Here is an 18,813-nt window from a genome sequence, read left to right on the forward strand (position 1 = left end):
TCCTCTCCGCTCCGCGGGCTCCCGTGACGGGCAGCCCAGCCGGCCAATGGCGGCGCGCGCTGCGGGAGGGGGGCGGGCCCGGCGGTGCCGGATGAGGAGACTCTGAGGGGAAGTTTGGCCGCCGCCGCCGCCGCGGGCCCCGTGAGGAGGAGCCGCCGCCGGGAGCGCGGTCCCGGCACCGCCGCGCCGCCATGGGCAACCGGGGCATGGAGGAGCTCATCCCGCTGGTCAACAAGCTGCAAGACGCCTTCAGCTCCATCGGGCAGAGCTGCCACCTCGACCTGCCGCAGATCGCCGTGGTGGGCGGGCAAAGCGCCGGCAAGAGCTCGGTGCTCGAGAACTTCGTGGGCCGGTGAGCGGCGGGAGCGGCGAGGGCGGCGGCGGCGGGCCGGGCCGGCGGGAGCGGCGGGCGGCGGCGCGGGCGTAGAGCGCGTTGGGGAATAGCGCCGGCGTCAGGGCGCGGCCGGCGGAGCGGCCCCCGCGCTGCGCAAACGGCGCAAGGGCCGCGCAAACGGCGCAAGGGCCGCGCGCTGCGCCAGCGGCCGGACCGGAGCGGGGCCCGCGCCGGAGCCCGAGCGGGGCCGGGCCGGGCCCGCCCAGAACCCTGCGGAGAACGGGAGTGGGTCGGGGCCGGCCGGACGCGCTTTGAGGAACGGCAGCGGGGCGGGGCGGGGCGGCCCGTACGCAGTTGGCGTGAGGGGAAGGGGTCAGGGCGGTCCGTACGCAATTGGCGTGAAGGGTTCGGGTCAGGGCGGTCAATGCGCGACCGGGGTGAAGGCAGCGGGTGTTGAGGGAGGTTCCAAGGATTCGGGGGGCTCCGTGGATTCCGTGGACGTTGCGGGCTCCCCCGGAGTCGGCACCGTGCCCTGGACAGCGGCACGGGACGGTGCCTGGGCCCCCCCGCGCCGCCGGATTCTCCCGGGATGTCCTGGGAGTGCTGAGCTGGAAGGGCCTTCGTCCCCACCATCGTCACCCTGGGCCCCGGAGATAGGGCCGGTACTGGGATGGGCGCGGGAGCCGAGTGGGGCCACCCTGATAACGGGGGGCAGAGCTCACCACCCTCCCAGCGAGGCAAAGGAACCATCCCAGAAACCCGCAGAAACGGGTGTTTGACTCCAGCACCAGAGCCGCTCCTCCAGCCTTTTGCCTTTGTCTCTCCCCCCGCAATCCATGGGTCAGCTCTTCGCCCCCTCGGGCACTCGCTCCATCCATGCGGAGCCGATTCCTGCTGGGTGCTCCCGTCCTCTCCTGCCCCTTGAGCCGGGGCTGTCACTTCCTGAAGCCACATCCCCACATCCCACATCCACAGGATCCCATCCCGGACGCTGGGACACCAACAAAAGCCTCCTTCCCGTGACATCGTTCCACCCTGACCCCATCCCGCTCTTCGCTGAACCTTCCCATTCCCAAAAAAATCCAACCACGTGCTTTTCCCGCTGTTTCAGGCTGGTTTTGACATCCCTTTCTCCATGGAAATGCCCCATTGGAAGCTCCAATGGGGCTTTCCTGCAGCTGGGCTTTCCCACTTGGATCCTTCTGTTCCTGTGGCCTTTCTCCAAGCGGATCCCGAGTGCAGGGTGGGATCCATCACCTGCCGGCCTTTTGCCCTTCTTATCCCAGTGCAGGCCGGATTCCCAGCCTGGATTTGGGCTCTTCCAGCAGGGAGAGGAGCAGTCAGGGTGAAAACGGTGGAGTTATTCCCCATCCTGAATTCCTGGGAATTCTGGCAGCCTCTAATTATGGCGCAGCTGGAAAACCATCCCTGGTAATTAAACCCCTTTGTGTCGCAGTCGGAGGCCGGATCCATCCGGGAATCCTTCCCCACCTCGTTGTGCAGCTTGTGCTAATTAGGGTTAATTACACCCCAGGGGTGTCTGCGGCCTCCTCACAGCACCATTCTCTCTCAAATCCTGTTGGTATCCTTGGGAATGTGGCAGTGAGGAATGCTGGCTGTTGTTATCCCAGCTTTTAGGAGCAATTCTGGGATTCTCTATTTAGGAATTCTGGGATTCTCACCCCAGAATGGCTGAGCAGGGACCGGGGGTTTTTCCCACACCAGCAGCATTGAGCGTTTCTCCGGATCGTGAATTCCGGTGGCTGGGGTGAGCCGAGGCCTCGGGGCTGTTCCGATTGTCCCAACGATCTGCACGGATCCATCGAGCCGGGATCGAAAACCACTCGTGGGGGGTTGGTTCTCTTGATTTTTGCAGCTGTTGGAGCTTTGTCTCGGTTTTTTTCCGAGCCCCCAGGAAGCCCTGGATCCGTGCTGGGAAGCCATCGTCCCGTTTCTGTGCTGTTTTACCCTCAAAACACACAGGAAGAGGATCCCGTGGGGCCTTTGGTGCCCAAAATCCCTGTGGAGGGCCCTGGAATTGGTCTAAATCCATGAATTATCCCAACTAGGCTGGAATTTCTCCATGGGGAAGGGCCTGGCCTCACTGATACATCTGTAGGGGGATTGGAATTGGTGGTGAGGGGCCTGGAGCGCCTCAATCCCCGATTAAGTGGGAAAACTCCAAGGGAATGATCTGGGATCGTCAGCGGGATTCACTGTGGCTCCGACATCCCCCAGCTGCTCTTTGGAGCCTTGTCCCAACCCCGCTCTGACAAATCCCTGCGTCCGAGCCCTTCCCGGAGCTGTCTCTGGCCTGGGGGACAATGGAGCCGTTGTCACCCGGGGGTGGGGACAATCCTGGCGGATCCTGACCTCAATGGGGCATTATGAGCCCTCGGGATGGCTGTGCCGAAGGGACAGCCAGGCTTCACCCCGGGCTGGGGCCTGGAGGTGGCCGGGAATCCTCGTCCTGCCTTGGGAGCATCCCCTGCTCCCAGTGGGATGCCTTGGAGATCCCAAAGTGGTGCTAAACCCCAGGATTTAGGATCAATGGGATTTGGGGCCGGTGCGAGCGCTGCCGGAGGGAGAACTGGATCCCACGGGAAGGTGAAGGTGGCAGTGACCCGTCCCGAGGGATTTGGTGTAGCTGCACAGAATCTGGATGTGTCCGGGGGTAAATCCATTGGGATTTACCTTGGAAAGATGGGTTTGGTGGGAGCCGTCACCAGAGGAACGGGAATTCAGGCAGGAATGGGAAGGAGATCGGGCAGGGATCGGGTAGGGACAAGCAGGGATCTGGCAGGGACAAGGTGGGGACGAGCAGGGCCAGGGCCGTGCTCAGGGGTTTCTCCACAGATTTCCCTGGGATTGGGAGGTTCCCTCCGCACTTCTTCACCCCGAGACCTTTGTCCCTGTGCCAGCCACACCTGGATGCAGGTGGGGAGGCGGCAGGATCCGGGGAGGTGACGTCCCACGGCTCCTTCCCACGTCACTGCAGGGCTCGGATCCTGCCGACCCCGGACGCAGGGGCAGCCAGAGCTGGTTGGCACCTGCTCCGTGTGGGACACGCGTCACTGTCCTCCCGTTTCCTGACGGAGCTGGGAATGCCAGCGGGGCTGGGAGCGGGAGATCACCTCGTTTCCCCCAGGATCAGGGCTGGGAGAAGGGAGCAGCAAAGCCAGAGGTGTTGGACCGCACTTGTGGGAGTCACCCTGAGGCTGACATTCCCGTTGGGATCCACATTCCCCCTGGGATGAACACTCCCTGTCCCAGGCTTAGCGGGGCCTCCCCAAGGTTTATTCCACCTTTTCCCACCCTGGGAGCTGCCCGGGGCTGTCCAGGGGCTCTTCCCGCCGGACCTGTCCTCCCGGTTGGGCAGGAAGTGCTTTTCCGGGGCCGTCACCCTCATCCCGGGGCTGCTGGGGACAGGGCTCGGGGTTTTCCCGGAGAGCTCCGGCGCGCTGCCGGGATCAGGATGACGGAGTCGAGATCTCGTTGTGGTCATTGCCGTGATGTCCAGGCCGGGCAGTTCCCGTCAGAGCCGCTCCCTGGGCGATGCCCCCTCCGTGCCCAGCGGAGAATCCGCCCAAGGGTTCCGTCAATCCCTGCGGGACTGCCCCAGCCGCTCCCAGGGAGTTACTGCTCCCGTTTCCCAGCAGGCGCTTCCCCGTCCCATTCCCGCTGCCCTGGGCTCGGGAAAAGGGTGGTGACAGCCCCAGCCCAAAATTCCCATCAGAGCAGCGCCTTTTCCAGGCGGAATTCCCCAAAAAAAGCTCCAGGCACCAGTGCCAGAAGGAATTCTGTGGGACCTTTGCCTTGCAAATCCCCGGGTTTCCATGGGATCTGCACTCGCAGGACTGTCCTGTTCTCTCCCCCAGGAAAGCAGGGATTGATCCCATGTGTTCCCAAGCCCTTTCCACTCTTCCCAGTGCCTCCAGTCCCTTCCCAGGACTTTCCAGTGCTGGAGGAATCAATAGCATTAATTCATTTATTGACCCATCTTTTCATCCTTTCCAGGGATTTCCTTCCCCGTGGCTCTGGAATTGTCACTCGTCGGCCTCTCATCCTGCAGCTCATCTTCTCCAAGACGGGTATGGGGTTGAAAAACCGGGAATTCATTCTGGGTGGAATCGTGGGGGTTTGCACACAGCATCCCTCCCACGTGACACATTCGGGTCCATCCCGCTGCCCCCACATTCCCAGATTCCCCTGCTTATCACGGGAGAATGTGGGGGAGAGCTCTGGGAATGCCTGGGAATGCTGGGGAGGCCGGAGGAACGTCAAGGAAAACCGAGGAATGCTGAGCTGGGCACGGGGGTGACTCATATTCCCAACCAGATTTCCTCGTCTTAACATCAGCCATCCTGATATCCGGGGAGAATTCCTTCATCCCCTTCCCCTGAACCAACCTCTTGCCAAAAAATCCCTGCATCCACGTTAATCCCAAAGCCTCTAGAGAACTCCTGGAGCCATTGTGGTTCCCGGGAGCTGAGGGGGGGTTGGGAAGAGCCGGACTTTGAGTGATGGGACGGTCGATAAGGGCTCTGGGATGGTTGATAAGGGCTGTGGGATGAGGGATGAGGTGTCAGGATGATCCCAGCCCTGGAAGGGGCGGGAGGGTGAGGCAGGGCTGAGGTTTCCCCTCTCCCCCCACAGAGGAAAGGAGGAAGGAAGTTGCACCATCTGTCGCCCCAGAGCTGTCGAAATCCCTTCTCCTGGGGCGGGTTGGGATCCAGGGAGCCTTCCCCGTGTCCTCCAGCCCCTCCTCCACATTCCCCAGACATCCATCCGTCCCCATCCTGCCCTGGCACTGCCAAACACTCCCTGCTTCCAACATTCCCCACCCCTTCCAGAATATGCCGAGTTCCTGCACTGCAAATCCAAGAAATTCACGGATTTCGACGAGGTGCGGCAGGAGATCGAGGCGGAGACCGACCGGGTGACAGGCACCAACAAGGGCATCTCCCCCGTGCCCATCAACCTGCGCGTGTACTCCCCACACGGTGAGGGGAAACTCCGGGAAAACCAGAAAAATTTGGGCGCCCTAAAAGCCAACACCGGCTGCTTCTTGTGTGCAACCTGACACAGCTTTGGGGGTTACGGGGCTGTCCCGGAGTGAATCCGTTGGGAATCCAGCTCCGGAGCAGGGGTGTGAGCGCGGATCCGGCAGCGGGGATCCCTCCCCTCACCCCGCCCGTGTCCCCGCAGTGCTGAACCTGACGCTGATCGACCTCCCGGGGATCACCAAGGTGCCGGTGGGGGATCAGCCGCAGGACATCGAGTTCCAGATCCGGGACATGATCCTGCAGTTCATCAGCCGGGAGAGCAGCCTCATCCTGGCTGTCACGCCAGCCAACATGGACCTGGCCAACTCGGACGCGCTCAAGATGGCCAAGGAAGTGGATCCGCAGGGTAAAGGGACGGGGGTCGCTCCAAGACGTGCTGGGGGCTGTCGTGGCTCAGGGGCCTGCAGGATTTGGGGCTGGAGGGGCTTCTCTGCATTCCTCATCCTCCATTTCCTTGTTCTCCTCCTCCTCTTCCTCCCTGTCCCCTCTCCCGGCAGGGCCAGGGGTTCCTCTCCAGTCGCTGGATGCCCATTGTGTCCCACCTTGTTAGGCTGGGGTTAATTGGGATCAACCCTTGGCTCCACAGGCCTGCGGACCATCGGGGTCATCACCAAGCTGGACCTGATGGACGAAGGCACCGACGCCCGGGACGTGCTGGAGAACAAACTGCTGCCCCTGCGGAGAGGTGCGGCCGGGCGTGGGTCACCCCGTGTCCCTTGGGTCACCTCCGCGTCCCCCTCCGGTCACTCTGTGTGACCCCTGCCCCGTGCCCTTCCCTGGGTCCCCCCCTGTCCCTGTGTCCCCCTTCCACCCCACGATGTCACCACGTGGCCTTTCTGCGCCGTTCCGGCCACATCCTGATCCCGTGTCCCATCCCATGTCCCATCCCATGTCCCATCCCATGTCCCTGGCTGTCCCAGGATACATCGGGGTGGTCAACCGGAGCCAGAAGGACATCGATGGCAAGAAGGACATCCGGGCCGCGCTGGCGGCCGAGCGCAAGTTCTTCCTGTCGCACCCGGCCTACCGGCACATGGCCGAGCGCATGGGCACCCCGCACCTCCAGAGGGTCCTCAACCAGGTGGGACAGCCCCTTCCTGCGCCCTTCCTGCCCGCAAAAGCGGAGTTTTCCGCTTTTTTTCCGGGCTGCCGGCTCAGTTTTCCCCAATCCCTCGGCAGCAACTCACCAACCACATCCGGGAGACGCTGCCCTCGCTGCGGAGCAAGCTCCAGAGCCAGCTGCTCTCCCTGGAGAAGGAGGTGGAGGAGTACAAGAACTTCCGCCCCGACGACCCCGCGCGGAAAACCAAAGCCCTGCTGCAGTAGGTTCCTCTCCAGCTGGAAGGGATTTGCCTTTCCCAGCTGGAAATATTCCCGCACGGAATTCCGCCCTTCCTGTTTGTCTCGGGGAGTCGCTCTCCTTGGAGAGGGGAGGGCCGGGGGAAGCCTCTCTGCTGGGAATGCCCACGGAGCATCCCTGCGCTCCCTGCTTGCCTTGGGAAGTGGCAGCGCTGGCCCTGCCCATCCCTGACCCGCCCACGCCGCAGAAAAAGCCGGATTTTCTGTTCTCCCCCCTCCCCCCCAGCTGGAGGAATTTGGGGAATTTTCTTCTCTGGGAGCCCCTCATTCCCAATTTTCCTGCCCAGGATGGTGCAGCAGTTTGGGCTGGACTTTGAGAAGCGGATCGAGGGTTCAGGAGACCAGGTAGACACCCTGGAGCTCTCCGGGGGCGCCAGGATCAACCGGATTTTCCACGAGAGGTTCCCTTTTGAGCTTGTGAAGGTGAGGCCAGTGTGGGGCCATCCCGTTCCTGTGGGTCTGGGTGGGATGGGCCAAGCTCCCACGGAGCCCCAGAGGCCTCCCTCTCTCTGGAGGCTTTTCCAGCCCAAACCATTCCATGATTCCATCAAAACCTCGAGTCTGGAGCCTGGTGATGGTGGGGATAGTCCATCCTGGGATGGGTCTTTCCGGGATGGTCCCTCTGTGGCCGGGAGCTGCTGGACCATGGGACAGTCCTGATTCCCGCTCCCTTTCCCGGCAGATGGAATTTGACGAGAAGGATTTGAGGCGGGAGATCAGCTACGCCATCAAGAACATCCATGGGGTGAGGCAAGTATCGGGCACGGAGCCTTCCCTGGAGACAATTCCCAGATCCAGGGGCTGCTTGGAGCATCCCAGGCGAGGGCTTGCTCTCCTGGAAGAGGGATTTGCTCTCCTGAGGTTGAAGTAGTTTTCCAGGAGCAGGGAATTGCTCTCTGGGATCAGGGAATCCCTCCCTCCCATCCCAGTCCCGCTCTGATCCCGCTTTTCCCGCTCTGTGGGCTCCAGGACAGGGCTGTTCACGCCGGACCTGGCGTTCGAGGCCATTGTGAAGAAGCAGGTGGTGAAGCTGAAGGAGCCGTGCCTGAAATGCGTGGATTTGGTGATCCAGGAGCTCATCAACACCGTGCGCCAGTGCACCAGTAAGGTACTGGTCAGCCCAGTGAGGGACTGGTCAGCCCAGTGACACCAGTGAGGGATCTCTGGCCAGAGCCATTCCAGCCCCTTCCCCACTCCTTCCACCCAAAAATCCCCTGCTGGTAGAATTTGGGATCAAACTGGGCATTCCTGGGCTTTTCCTTGTGTTCCCTGAGGGGTGGGCTGGGATTTTGGGAGTGCCCCACAGCCCGCCCGGCTCCTCTGGGAACAGTGGGAACGGGAATCGCTTCCGCAGCTTCCGGGCCAGGAATCTGTAGGGTTTAGTGGGGAATCGAGGGTGGAGCCGCCGCTGCTGCCTCGCTCCATCCGCAGCGGTTCTTCCCGGGCCTTTTCCCTCTTTTTCAGCTCGGTTCCTACCCCAGGTTGCGGGAGGAGACGGAGCGGATCGTCACCACCCACATCCGCGAGCAAGAGGGCAAGACCAAGGACCAGGTGAGCTCCCACCCCGTTCCCGACGCCGCTCCTGCGGGAATTCCCGCCTTCCCTAACCCCCAACTCCCTCAGATCCTGCTGCTCATCGACATCGAGCTCTCCTACATCAACACCAACCACGAGGATTTCATCGGATTTGCCAAGTGAGTCCTGTTCCGGGGGGAGAATTCCCACATGCCCGGCCTGCGGGGGTTGCTTTCCTTGCGGGAAACCGGAGTCTCCCACACCCCCATCCACACCAGCGCCTTTGGCACCCGCTTCCCTCAGGTTTGGGATACAGCAGAGGGGCTGGGAAAAGCTCCAGCCGCAGGAATTTGGATGAATCCCGATGGTTTGGGCTGTGGGAACGACCCTGGAGCTGTCACAGAGCGGGAATCGCTGCCTGTGCTCTGTCCCACATTCCCGTGACTTTTCCCGGTGTTTTCCAGCCCCACACCTGGGAAGCTCCCAGACTCCCACACCCCCCTTCCGCTCCTTAAATTCCTATACTCCTCCTCCTGTTTTTTTCTCTCTTCCCCCTTTTTTCTCTGTCTCTCCTTTCCGCCTCCGGTCACATTCCTTGCTCTCCTCCTGCTCTCTGCTGTTTTTCCTTGGATCCATCACCTCTTTCTATCTCTCCGGACTCTTCCGATCCTCTCCCGCCCCAGCTGTTTCACTGAGCAGCACGTGGCGACCGGGTGGGTACCGGCGGCAGCTCCCCCTTCCCACGGGATCCTGGGAGCTTCCCCCGGGATCTGGGAGAGCCGGGAGCTTCCCCTCTGCCCCCGGGAGCTGGGGAGGCTTCCGCTGGGGGCTGGGAGCTTGTCCTTGGATTTGGGATCCTGGAGCTTCTCCTCCCACCTCGGCTTTGGAATTGGGAACCATGGAGCTTTTCCTTTGGAGTTGGGAGCTGGGGAGTTTCTCTTCCCAGTTCAGCCTTGGTTTTGGGATCCTGGAGCTTCTCCTCCCAGTTCAGCTTTGGAATTGGGAACCAGGGAGCTTTTCCTTTGGTTCTGGGAGCCAGAGAACTCCTCTGGATTTGGGAGCTGGGTTGTTTCCCCTCCCAGTACAACTGGGAGCCTGGAGCTTCTCCCAGTTCGGATCATCCATGCCCAGGGATCTGGGCAGAGCTGTCGGGATCAGGGCAGGCAGGGAGCCCCCAATCCCCGGATCCTGGCAGGTCGGGGAAGCCATCCCGTGGCTCCCCTTTCCCGGGGGTGGGTGTGTCCCCCCGTGTGCTGTTCCGGGGTGTCCCGATGGAATTTTAACGGATTTCCTGGATTTTGTTCCCGCTCCTGACTAATGGTTCCGCCCCCTCGGTGCTCAGGAGAGACAGGTAGCTTTCCCTCTGGTGCAGGTAATGCTCGATCCCAATCCGGGGGGAATTAGGTGTTTCTGGAAGCTCCTGGTTCTCGGTGGTCGGGCTGGGAATTCCCTCGGGAATCTGCAGCCACTGCTCGGCGTTCCCCCTCTGGAATTCTGTCCTGGGAATGCCCATCCCTGAGGAAGGAGATCCCGGTGTCCCCGTCCCCCCTGTCTGCACTCGCTCCTGGGCAAACCTCGGGAAAGGGCTCTGGAATTTCCCCCCTTTGGATCGGCTCATCCCCGCGGTGTTCCGGGCGGGAAGCGTCTGTCTCTCGCCTTCCTCCTCCCGACCTAAAAGTGCCGTTTTTTTCCCCGTTTCGCAGCGCGCAGCAGCGGAACACACAGACCAACAAGAAGAGAGCGATCCCGAACCAGGTACGGCCGGAGGCTCCCGGAATTCCTGCTCCCCGCAGCGGGCAGGGCCGGCCCTCCGGGATGTCCGGTCCGGAGCTCGGACAGCGGGATCCAAGCCCATCCCTGAACATTTGTAGTTAAGGCCGGGCTTGGACATGGAAAAGCCGGAACTCCAGGGCAGAGCAGGAGCGGAATTCCTGTCTGAAACCAGCGGGATTTGGGATAAACCAGGCGGGAGATGCAGCCCCGGGAGTGGGGGGTGAGGGATTGGGAACCGGGAGAGCACCAGGATGTCCCGGGAGAGCACCGGGATGTCCCCGGAGAACACCAGGATGTCCCGGCAGCCGTGTCCCCCCAGTCCTGCTCCCGAGGGGATTTCGGGATGAGCAGGAGCGGCCGTGCCCCTTCCCCGGCCTCGGGCCCTCGCTCCCTCCGGAAGCCGCTCCGAGGGATTAACGCTGGGAATGATCATTAATAGCATGTAACGGGTTTTCTTCTGCTGTTTTTCTGCTTTTTCCTCCCTTTTTTGTGCTTCCCGCTCTCTCCCTCTCCTGCCGCTTCCTCCCCCTTCCTGTCCTGTCTCCTTTTCCTGCTTTTTTTTTTTTGTCTTTTTCCCTCTTAATTTTGTGCGCCCAAAGGGGGAGATCCTGGTAAGTACCACGGAGCGGGATGATGCCGGGACAGCACCCGGCGAGGGCGGCCCTGCCAGGAGCAGCATTCCCAATCCCAGAAACGCTGCCCTCCCGCTTCCCGGGATGGAGGACACTGGTGGGAGAAGGGGAACGGGATTCCCAGAGGGAGCAGCCGGGATCTGCCGGGGGAAATCGGCTTTGTCCCTGCTTGGCTCTTCCCACAGCCAGGAAAAAAAGGGGGTTTGGGGTGATCCCAGCCCGTGCCTGGTTTTCCCAGCCTTTGGGAAGCAGGAATCCAAAATCTTTCTGGTTTAGCCCAGAACGGCTGTGGAGGGATGAGATTCCCTTGATTCCTTTGGGAATACATGGAGGGGAGGGCTTGAAGTTCACGACTTCCCCCAGATTCCCTCTTTTTTTGGGATTTGAGGTTGAGCCAACACCAGAATTCCAGCCTGGCTGCTCCAAGCCCTGGCATTCCACCCACGGAGCTCCTCCTGGGACAGGGAGGGCAGCGATTCCCTGCCCGGGATCCAGGTGGATCCTGGTCCCACTGCTCCCCGCTCGGGGCCCATTGCCATTCCAGGAACGTGGAAGTGGCTGAGAGGGAATTGTTTCCAAACCCCAGTTTGGGATTTACAGCCTCGGGGTGGCCTCAGCCCTCCTTTCCAGTTTTCCCCATGGGCAAGAAAAGCAGGATAATCCCATGGATCCTGCGTCTGGATGAAGCTGGAATGTTGGAGCCAGTGGCAGGTGAAGCTCCTTGGCCTCGGTCACCACATTCCCATGGGAAAGCGGCCGTGGATTGGCACAGAAATGCCTTTATTCCTCAAAAAATACAGATTTTATGAGGCTGCTGGACCTGCCTGGGATCCCGCTCCTGCTCCATGAATCCCTGTCGCAGCTCCAGCCTTTTCCCGACTCCTCAGGGTCTTTTTCTGACCCTTCCATTCCCTGTGAGCACCATCCAGACGTTCCTGGAAAACCCCAGGAACCTCCAGAGTTCCGGGCAGGGCCGTTCCCTCGCCAGCTGTGTGACAGGATCGCGACGGGAAGGGGGGAGAGCTGGGAATTCGGGATGGGAGCCCCAAAACCATCCCAGTTTTCACCAGAATCCATCGGTTTTAAAGGAACTTCCTCCCTCCTTCCAAGCCCCTTTTCCTTCTGATCCCTTTTCCCAGTAATCCCCCTGGCCCGCCTCACTTCACTCCCATCCCTTTCCCGATCCCTGATCCTCCCCACTCCTCCCTCTCCCCCTTCCCGCCTCCGTTCCTTTAAAACCCACTTGGATCCGATCCCGAGATCCTTCCCAAACGGGAATTGGGCTCTCGGAGGTGAAATCCCTCCCCCGCCCCCCGCAATTCCCGGGCTCTCCGTCCTTCCTGGCGCCCGGAGCGCTCCGTCCGCGCTCCGCCGCAGCTCCAGCTTCGCTCCTTCCTCGCCCCGGGAATTTGTCGTGGCTCTGGTGCTGGAAAACCGGAGGGACCCGGAATCCCCTCGTCTCTGGAGGGATCCCGGTGTTCCTGTTGGAGCCACGACAAGCTCCGTGTCCGACCCATCTCTGCCCCTTCCCGAGGGTTGTTCCCGCTCCGGCCGCGGTTCCCACTGACCCCGTGAGCCCCTGGCACTAACCTGTGGTGGGATAACCCCAGGGTGGGGCAGCTGGGATACGAGGAAGTGCTGGGGTAGGGATGTGCTGGGGTAAGGAAATGCTGGGATACAGGGAAGCAGCTGGGCTAGGGAAGCGCTGGGATTTGGAATCCGCGGTGGATCCCCACCAGCTCCCTCCTGCCCAGAGTCCTGGAGAATAATTCCCAGTGGGATGTTCCTCAGCACTGGGCGGGCATTCCCCAGGACTCTGGGATCCGTCCGTGGATCCCTGGGGCTGTGGGATCCATCCAAGGGGTGCTGGAGCTTTTCCTCCCTGCCAGCGACGGGAATTTGGGTTTGGATCTGTCAGAGCCACGGGATTGTCTCGCCGGCCCAGGCAGCTTTTCCCACCCAGCTTTGGGAGCGGGGAATGCTCCAGGCGTCCCCTCCACCTGCTCCCAGCTTCCCCATGGGCCGGGGGCTCGGGATGCGCCGGGCTTTGGGATCGCTCCGGGGGCTGCCCCTGGAATCCGTCCGTGACCTCTCCTTCCTTCCCCCCGGCTCCGGCGCGCTCCAGGTGATCCGCAGGGGCTGGCTCACCATCAACAACATCAGCATCATGAAGGGCGGCTCCAAGGAGTACTGGTTCGTGCTCACGGCCGAGTCGCTGTCCTGGTACAAGGACGAGGAGGTACGGACGGAAAAACGGAATGTGGGGAGGGAATCTGCCATTCCCAGGGCTCCAGGGGCAGATCCTTGGGATGGGGGCGTGATTAGCGCTCAGGGTTAATTATCACCAGAGAGGATCCCGAGTTCCCTGTTCCCAAACCTTGGCATCCTCTGAAGTCACATTCCAGCCGGGAATGCACCCTGATTCCCTCACTTCCCGGGATTTTGGGGTGCTGGAGCCAGCAGCTCCCCCCTTTTCCCTGCTGGGAGTCTGGGAAGGAGTGGCTGCTGCTCGTTCATTCCTTGCTGGTCCAGCTGGGAATGGCTCCATCCCGCTCCGGCTGTTCCGGGGTGCCCCAGATCCCCCTCGTTCCCAGAGTGGTTCCTCAGGGCTTCCCCCAGGAAAGGGCCCAGGCAGCTCCAGCTCCTCCGTGGAAGTTTCGGGTTTTCCAGCGTTCCCGCCCCCCGATCCCGCTGATCCCGCTCCTCCGCTGACGTCACCCGAGGCTGTGGGGGGGCCCTTCCCGGGATTTCAGGGGGGGGAAGGGCTCAGGAGGGGCCAGAGCCCAGCACAGGCTCAGGAAAAGGAGACACGGACACAGCGTTTATTCCCCGGGAACGGCCGGGCGCGGTGCGTGGGATCCCGGCCCAGTTTTCCTTTGTTCCTCCAGGCAAAGCCGAATCTCTTGGGCACTCCCCGAGCCCCCTAAACCCCCCCCCAAATCACTGATCCCCCCGCACATTCCCGCCCGGAGCCATCCCGGTTTCCTGCGGGGCCTCTCCAGGGGGGCCCCTTGGAATGGAAAGTGGCCGCGGGATGAATGAGGCTCTGTCCTCGCTCCCAGACCCCCCCAGTCCCTAAAGAACCGGAGTGGCCCCAGCACTGCGGGCACACCGAGGGAGGGGGGCACAGCCCCTCCGACCCCTCCCCTGGAAAAAGCCGCGCAAAGCCCTTGGGATCGGCCGGGAAAGGGGCGATTCCCGCTCACCTGCGGGGTCCGCCCGCGGCGCCGCCCGCGCCGGCGTAACCAATGTGCAGACTACTGTACATCCCTTCCCAGCTGAACAGGTAGTCTGAACACTGGGAGCGCCGGCCCGGAATTCCCGTGTCCCTTGGGATCATCCTGCGGCGTCCTCCGGCCCGTCCCCCTCCCCGGCCGCTTCCTCGGGGCGCTCCGGGGGCGTTTTTCGGGGGGATCTCAGTCCCGGGGCAGTGGCTTTGTCTCCTCCTGACGTGGCAGAGCCGCCGGCACCGAATCCCGCCTGGAAAAGCGCTGTGGGTTTTTCAGGAAATCGTGTGGGGAGGGGGGGGGGGGGGGGCCGGCTCCGGGTTCGTGGCCTCTCCACAAAGGCCAACGTCACTTTTTGGGACCATCTGGAGACAAAGTGGAGCTGGAGCTGCTCTAAACAATTCCAGATGTTCCCGTTCCGGCGGCCCCTCGCTGGAAGCGGCTCCGAGGCTCCAGCCACATTCCTGGGGATCCATGCTGGGAGCAGGGTGGGCTCCGGGGGGGATCCAGCTCCATCCCGGAGCTGCCCACGGAGCCGGAGGGACCAAATCCCAAATCATCCCTGGGAAAGGCAGAGTGGCACCACCAGGGATCCATGCGGATTCAGGAGCAATTCCCCCATCCCAGGCTCCACAGGATGGGCTGGGAATCTCCTGGGGAACCTCTTCCAGTGGGAGTTTGGGATCTGCATTCCCGAAGCCAGGGGTTCATTCCCCCTCCTTGGCCTTAAGGAAGCTCATCCCTTCTTCCCTCTGGTCCCCTTTTCCAGGAGAAGGAGAAGAAGTACATGTTGCCTTTGGATAATCTGAAAATCAGGGATGTGGAGAAGGGATTCATGTCCAACAAACACGTCTTCGCCATCTTCAACACGGAGCAGAGGTAGGGAATCCTCCCAGAATCCTGGGGTCGCTCTGGAGCCGCTCCCTGCTGACGGGCTCCTGGTTTTCATGGATTTTCCCTTCCCTCGGACATCGCTCCTCCAGACCCCGGCACCGCTCCCAGCTCCTCCTGGAGGAGGCTGGGACCCCATAGAGGGGGAACTCTCCAGGGGAAGCGGTGGCTTATCCGATACTTACACTGGGATTCCGCTGGGATTTGGGGCCCTGTCCATGATCCCAACCCCCGGTTCCGCTCCTTGCCCCGCAGGAACGTGTACAAGGACCTGCGGCAGATCGAGCTGGCCTGTGACTCCCAGGAAGACGTGGACAGCTGGAAAGCCTCCTTCCTCCGGGCGGGAGTTTATCCCGAGAAAGACCAAGTAAATTCCCACCGCGTTTCCCGATCCCTCCAGGGCTGGGCCTGGGATGCTCCTGGGGGGAGTGTCCAGGTCTTGGGATCCCCTGGGAAATGCCAGGGAGAGGATGGAATTCCCAAGGGTGCCGCTGGATGGATCCGAGTCATTCCTGAGGCCGGGAACGGGGGGATTCTCCCCGAGTCGCTCCGATCCCGCTGGTAACTCACTCCCTGCTTTTCCAGACGGAGAGCGAGGATGGGGCTCAGGAAAACACCTTTTCCATGGATCCGCAGCTGGAGCGGCAGGTGGAGACCATCCGGAACCTCGTGGATTCCTACGTCGCGATCATCAACAAATCCATCCGGGACCTCATGCCAAAGACCATCATGCACCTCATGATCAACAATGTGAGCGGGGAAGGGCTGGGAGCAGGGAGAAGGGGCTGGAGGATGGCAAAAGGATCTGGAGAACTGTGGGAGCAGCTGAGGGAGCTGCAGGGGCTCAGCCTGGAAAAACGAGGCTCCAGGGGTTCCCAGCGATTCCCTGGAAGGAGATGGAGCCAGGCAGGGGTTGATCCCTTCTCCCGAGGGACGGGACGAGAGGAAGTGGCCTCGAGGGGAGCCGGGGTGGGGTTCAGGTTGGATTTGGGGAAGACTCTTCCACGGGAAGTTTTCCATCCCTTGGCCTTGCCTCGGACCTGTGGATGTGGCACGTGGGGACAGGGATCAGGGCGGCTCCAGGCTCGGACTCCGCGCGCTCCCCGGCTTTCCCACCCCAAACAATTCCGTACGCTTCGCTTTCTGCACGGATCCGCTCCCGTTCCCGGCCTCTCCCCCAAACCAAAGCGCTGCCCAGCCCTTCCCTTCTCTTCCCAGACCAAGGATTTCATCCTCTCGGAGCTCCTGGCATTCCTGTACTCCTCATCCGACCAGAACAGCCTGATGGAGGAGTCGGCGGAGCAGGCGCAGCGCCGGGACGAGATGCTGCGCATGTACCACGCGCTCAAGGAGGCGCTGGGCATCATCGGCGACATCAGCACCAGCACCGTGTCCACGCCCGTGCCCCCGCCCGTGGACGACACCTGGCTGCAGCCCGGCGCTGGACACAGGTGGGAACGCCGGGATTCGGGGGGTTCAGGGTGTTTCTTGCCGGATTTGGGGGGGTTCGGGGTGTTCCTGGGGTGTTTCCAGAGGGGTTTGCGGTGTTTCCAAGGGGTCCTCAGGGGATTGAGGGTGTTCTGGGAGGGTGAGGGTCTTTCCAGAGGGGTTTTGGGTGTTTCCAGAGGGATTGAGGTGTTTCCAAGGGGTCCTCAGGGGATTGAGGGTGTTCCTGGGAGGGTGAGGGTCTTTCCAGAGGGGTTTTGGGTGTTTCCAGAGGGGTTTTGGGTGTTTCCAGAGGGATTGAGGGTGTTTCCAGAGGGGCTTTGGGCGTTTCCAGAGGGTGTTTTCAGCAGGACTGGGGTATTCCCAGGGGTCTGGGATGTTTCCAGAGGTGGTATTTGAGGTGTTCCTGTGGGATTTCCCTTCTTCCCAGAATGATTTATCGTGTTCCCGTGGGTGTTGGGGTGTCCCCATGGATGTCAGGGTGTTCCCAGGGACGATTTCCCTTGTTCCCAGTGGGATTTCCATCGCTCCCCCGGCTCCCGGGGATTCCCCGTGGGGGTTCGGGGATCCCGGGCCGTGTCCATTCCCTCCCGGATGACCAATCCCATTCCATGTCCAGCCCCCCCCCGCAGCGCCGGCCACCCTCGGCTCTGCTCCCTCCGGGCCGCCCCCCCTCGCTCCGAGCCCCGGCTCCGGGGCCGCCGCCGCTGCTGCCGCTGCCCGGGGGGGGCCCGCCCGCCTTCACCGCGCCCCCGATCCCGTCCCGCCTCGGCCCCTTCGCCGCCGCCAGCGACCCCTTCACGGCCCCGCCCCAGATCCCCGCCCGGCCCGCGCGGATCCCGCCCGGGATCCCACCGGGAGTGCCCAGGTGAGACAATCCCGGGAGGAGCGAGCGCGGGGGGCTGGGATTGAGGGGTGGGGGCTGCTCCGGGGGGGTCCCACCGAGGATCCCACCGGAACCTGCCGGGCTCTCAGCCCCCCGCTGCCCCGCAGGAGACCCCCGGCAGCCCCGAGCCGCCCGACCATCATCCGCCCGGCCGAGCCGTCCCTGCTGGATTAACCCCGGAGCTGCCGGGGATCCGCGGGATCCGCCCCCCCGCCGCCGCCGCCGCCGCCGCCGCCGCCGCCCTCGGAACGGGGGAGAACGGGGGAAAAACAACCCTGAGCCCCTCGCAGCCCTCCCGGAACCCCCCGGCCGATCCCAGGGCCGATCCCGGGGCTGATCCCGGATCCCGGGGCCGATCCCGGGGCTGATCCCGGCCGGTGGCAGCTCCATGGCTGGTCCCAGCAGCTGATCCTGGCAGCTCCGAGGCTGCTCCCGGAGCCCCCCCAGCCCGTCCGGGGCGCAGGCCGGGACAGTGACGGATTTTTGGGGTGGGGGGGGAATATTGCACTTTGTCAGAATTCCCGGCGCTCCCGCCGGGATGGCCCGAGGGGGTGATGGTCCGATCCCCACTCTGCCTTCCTCCTCCTCCTCCTCGTCTTCCTCCTCTTCTTCCTCCTCTCCCCCTCCCACAAGTTTTGTATGAATATATTCCCCAGAACGCCGCGGGATTTGGGGATTCTCCCCCAGACCCGCCCACGGCTCCTCCCCTGCCGCAGCCCAGGTTTGGGGGTTTTTTTTTTAGAGCTTCGGGGTTTTTAGAGGTGGGGAAAATACTGGAATTCCCAGAGGGATTCACTAATGAACCCAATTCCCGGTCGGTCCGCGAACCTCAGGAATTTCCTCTCGGGAATAACCCCGCGGAGGAGGAGGAGGAGGAAGCCGCGACCCCCCAGGCTCCGTTATCCCGGGAAGCCGCAGCGTCCCGGGGCAGGGGGAGGGGGGATCCGTATCCATGGGGAATTCCCGGAGCGAGGAGGGGGGGGTTTGCTCTGGAAGCATCTCCCCCTTCTCTCCCCCCGTGTTCCCAATCCCGCTCCGCCGGCTCCGGCTGGGAGCCGAGGTTGTAAATATTTTTACAGACTTGTATTAATTGTATAAAAAAAAAAAAGGAAAAAAAACCAAAACAAAAAACCCAAAAAAACCCAAAACCAGGAAAAAAAAAAGAAAAAAACAAAAAAAAACAAAAACAAAACTTCCCGGCCCAGCAATAATATGGATTTTTCCAACCCCCCCCGGCCCCGGTGCCTTAACGACCCCCCGGCTCGGGGGGGCCAATTAATCCATTAACGAGCCGGGGGCGGTTTTGGGGGGGCGGCTCCGGCCCCCCCCAGGGGTCCCCCCGAAGTGCCTCCGCTCCGCGTCCCATTAATGAACTAAAAACCGGCAAAAAAATCCAAATAAAGGGAAAAAAAAATCAAAACCGAGTGTGATGTGTGGGATTTGGGGGGGGGGGTTAGCCTCGCTCTTCACCCTTTGGGGGGGATGGGGGATTTGGGGGCTCCCGGGGGGGTCTCAGGGCGCAGCTCCCCCCGTTCCCACCGGGACCCGCCCTTGTCCCGCTCCCGCTCCCCAGAATTTCATGGATAACGGTTAAAACAGCCCGAAGTTCAATTTATTTGCGTCGGTCCGCCCGGGAAGGGGGGGCTGCGGGCTCTGCCCCGCCCGTCCCGGCGGGATTCACCCC

General features: G+C 62.2%; 1 protein-coding gene across 6 annotated transcripts; it reads left to right on the forward strand.

Moving 5' to 3' along the window:
* Positions 1 to 101: 101 nt before the first annotated feature.
* On the forward strand, positions 102 to 18,549 carry DNM2 (dynamin 2). Of its 6 annotated transcripts, none has more exons than XM_032094495.1 (22): positions 102 to 352; positions 4,352 to 4,425; positions 5,188 to 5,337; positions 5,543 to 5,746; positions 5,987 to 6,085; positions 6,321 to 6,481; positions 6,580 to 6,722; positions 7,047 to 7,182; positions 7,442 to 7,509; positions 7,729 to 7,867; positions 8,224 to 8,310; positions 8,383 to 8,453; positions 8,958 to 8,987; positions 9,978 to 10,029; positions 10,647 to 10,658; positions 12,805 to 12,918; positions 14,676 to 14,785; positions 15,053 to 15,164; positions 15,383 to 15,547; positions 16,016 to 16,248; positions 16,863 to 17,111; positions 17,237 to 18,549. In XM_032094495.1, the coding sequence occupies exons 1-22, from the start codon at positions 192 to 194 to the stop codon at positions 17,301 to 17,303; spliced, it is 2,637 nt and encodes an 878-aa protein (XP_031950386.1). In that variant the 5' UTR covers positions 102 to 191; the 3' UTR covers positions 17,304 to 18,549. The 6 variants fall into 6 exon arrangements, with proteins under 6 accessions (XP_031950386.1, XP_031950388.1, XP_031950387.1 ...); XM_032094497.1 differs by lacking the exon at positions 8,958 to 8,987 and adding an exon at positions 9,617 to 9,625; XM_032094496.1 differs by lacking the exon at positions 10,647 to 10,658.
* The last annotated feature ends 264 nt before the right edge of the window (positions 18,550 to 18,813 follow it).

This window comes from Corvus moneduloides, chromosome 32, assembly GCF_009650955.1.
Source record: "Corvus moneduloides isolate bCorMon1 chromosome 32, bCorMon1.pri, whole genome shotgun sequence".
Classification (NCBI taxonomy): domain Eukaryota; kingdom Metazoa; phylum Chordata; class Aves; order Passeriformes; family Corvidae; genus Corvus; species Corvus moneduloides.

Bases quoted from the DNA above. Each gene is read 5' to 3' on its own strand.
- DNM2 (XM_032094495.1), top strand. From the start codon at position 192: ATGGGCAACCGGGGCATGGAGGAGCTCATCCCGCTGGTCAACAAGCTG. The intron at 6,086-6,320 runs GTGCGGCCGGGC...TGGCTGTCCCAG, and splicing joins ACTGCTGCCCCTGCGGAGAG to GATACATCGGGGTGGTCAAC. The intron at 17,112-17,236 runs GTGAGACAATCC...GCTGCCCCGCAG, and splicing joins ATCCCACCGGGAGTGCCCAG to GAGACCCCCGGCAGCCCCGA.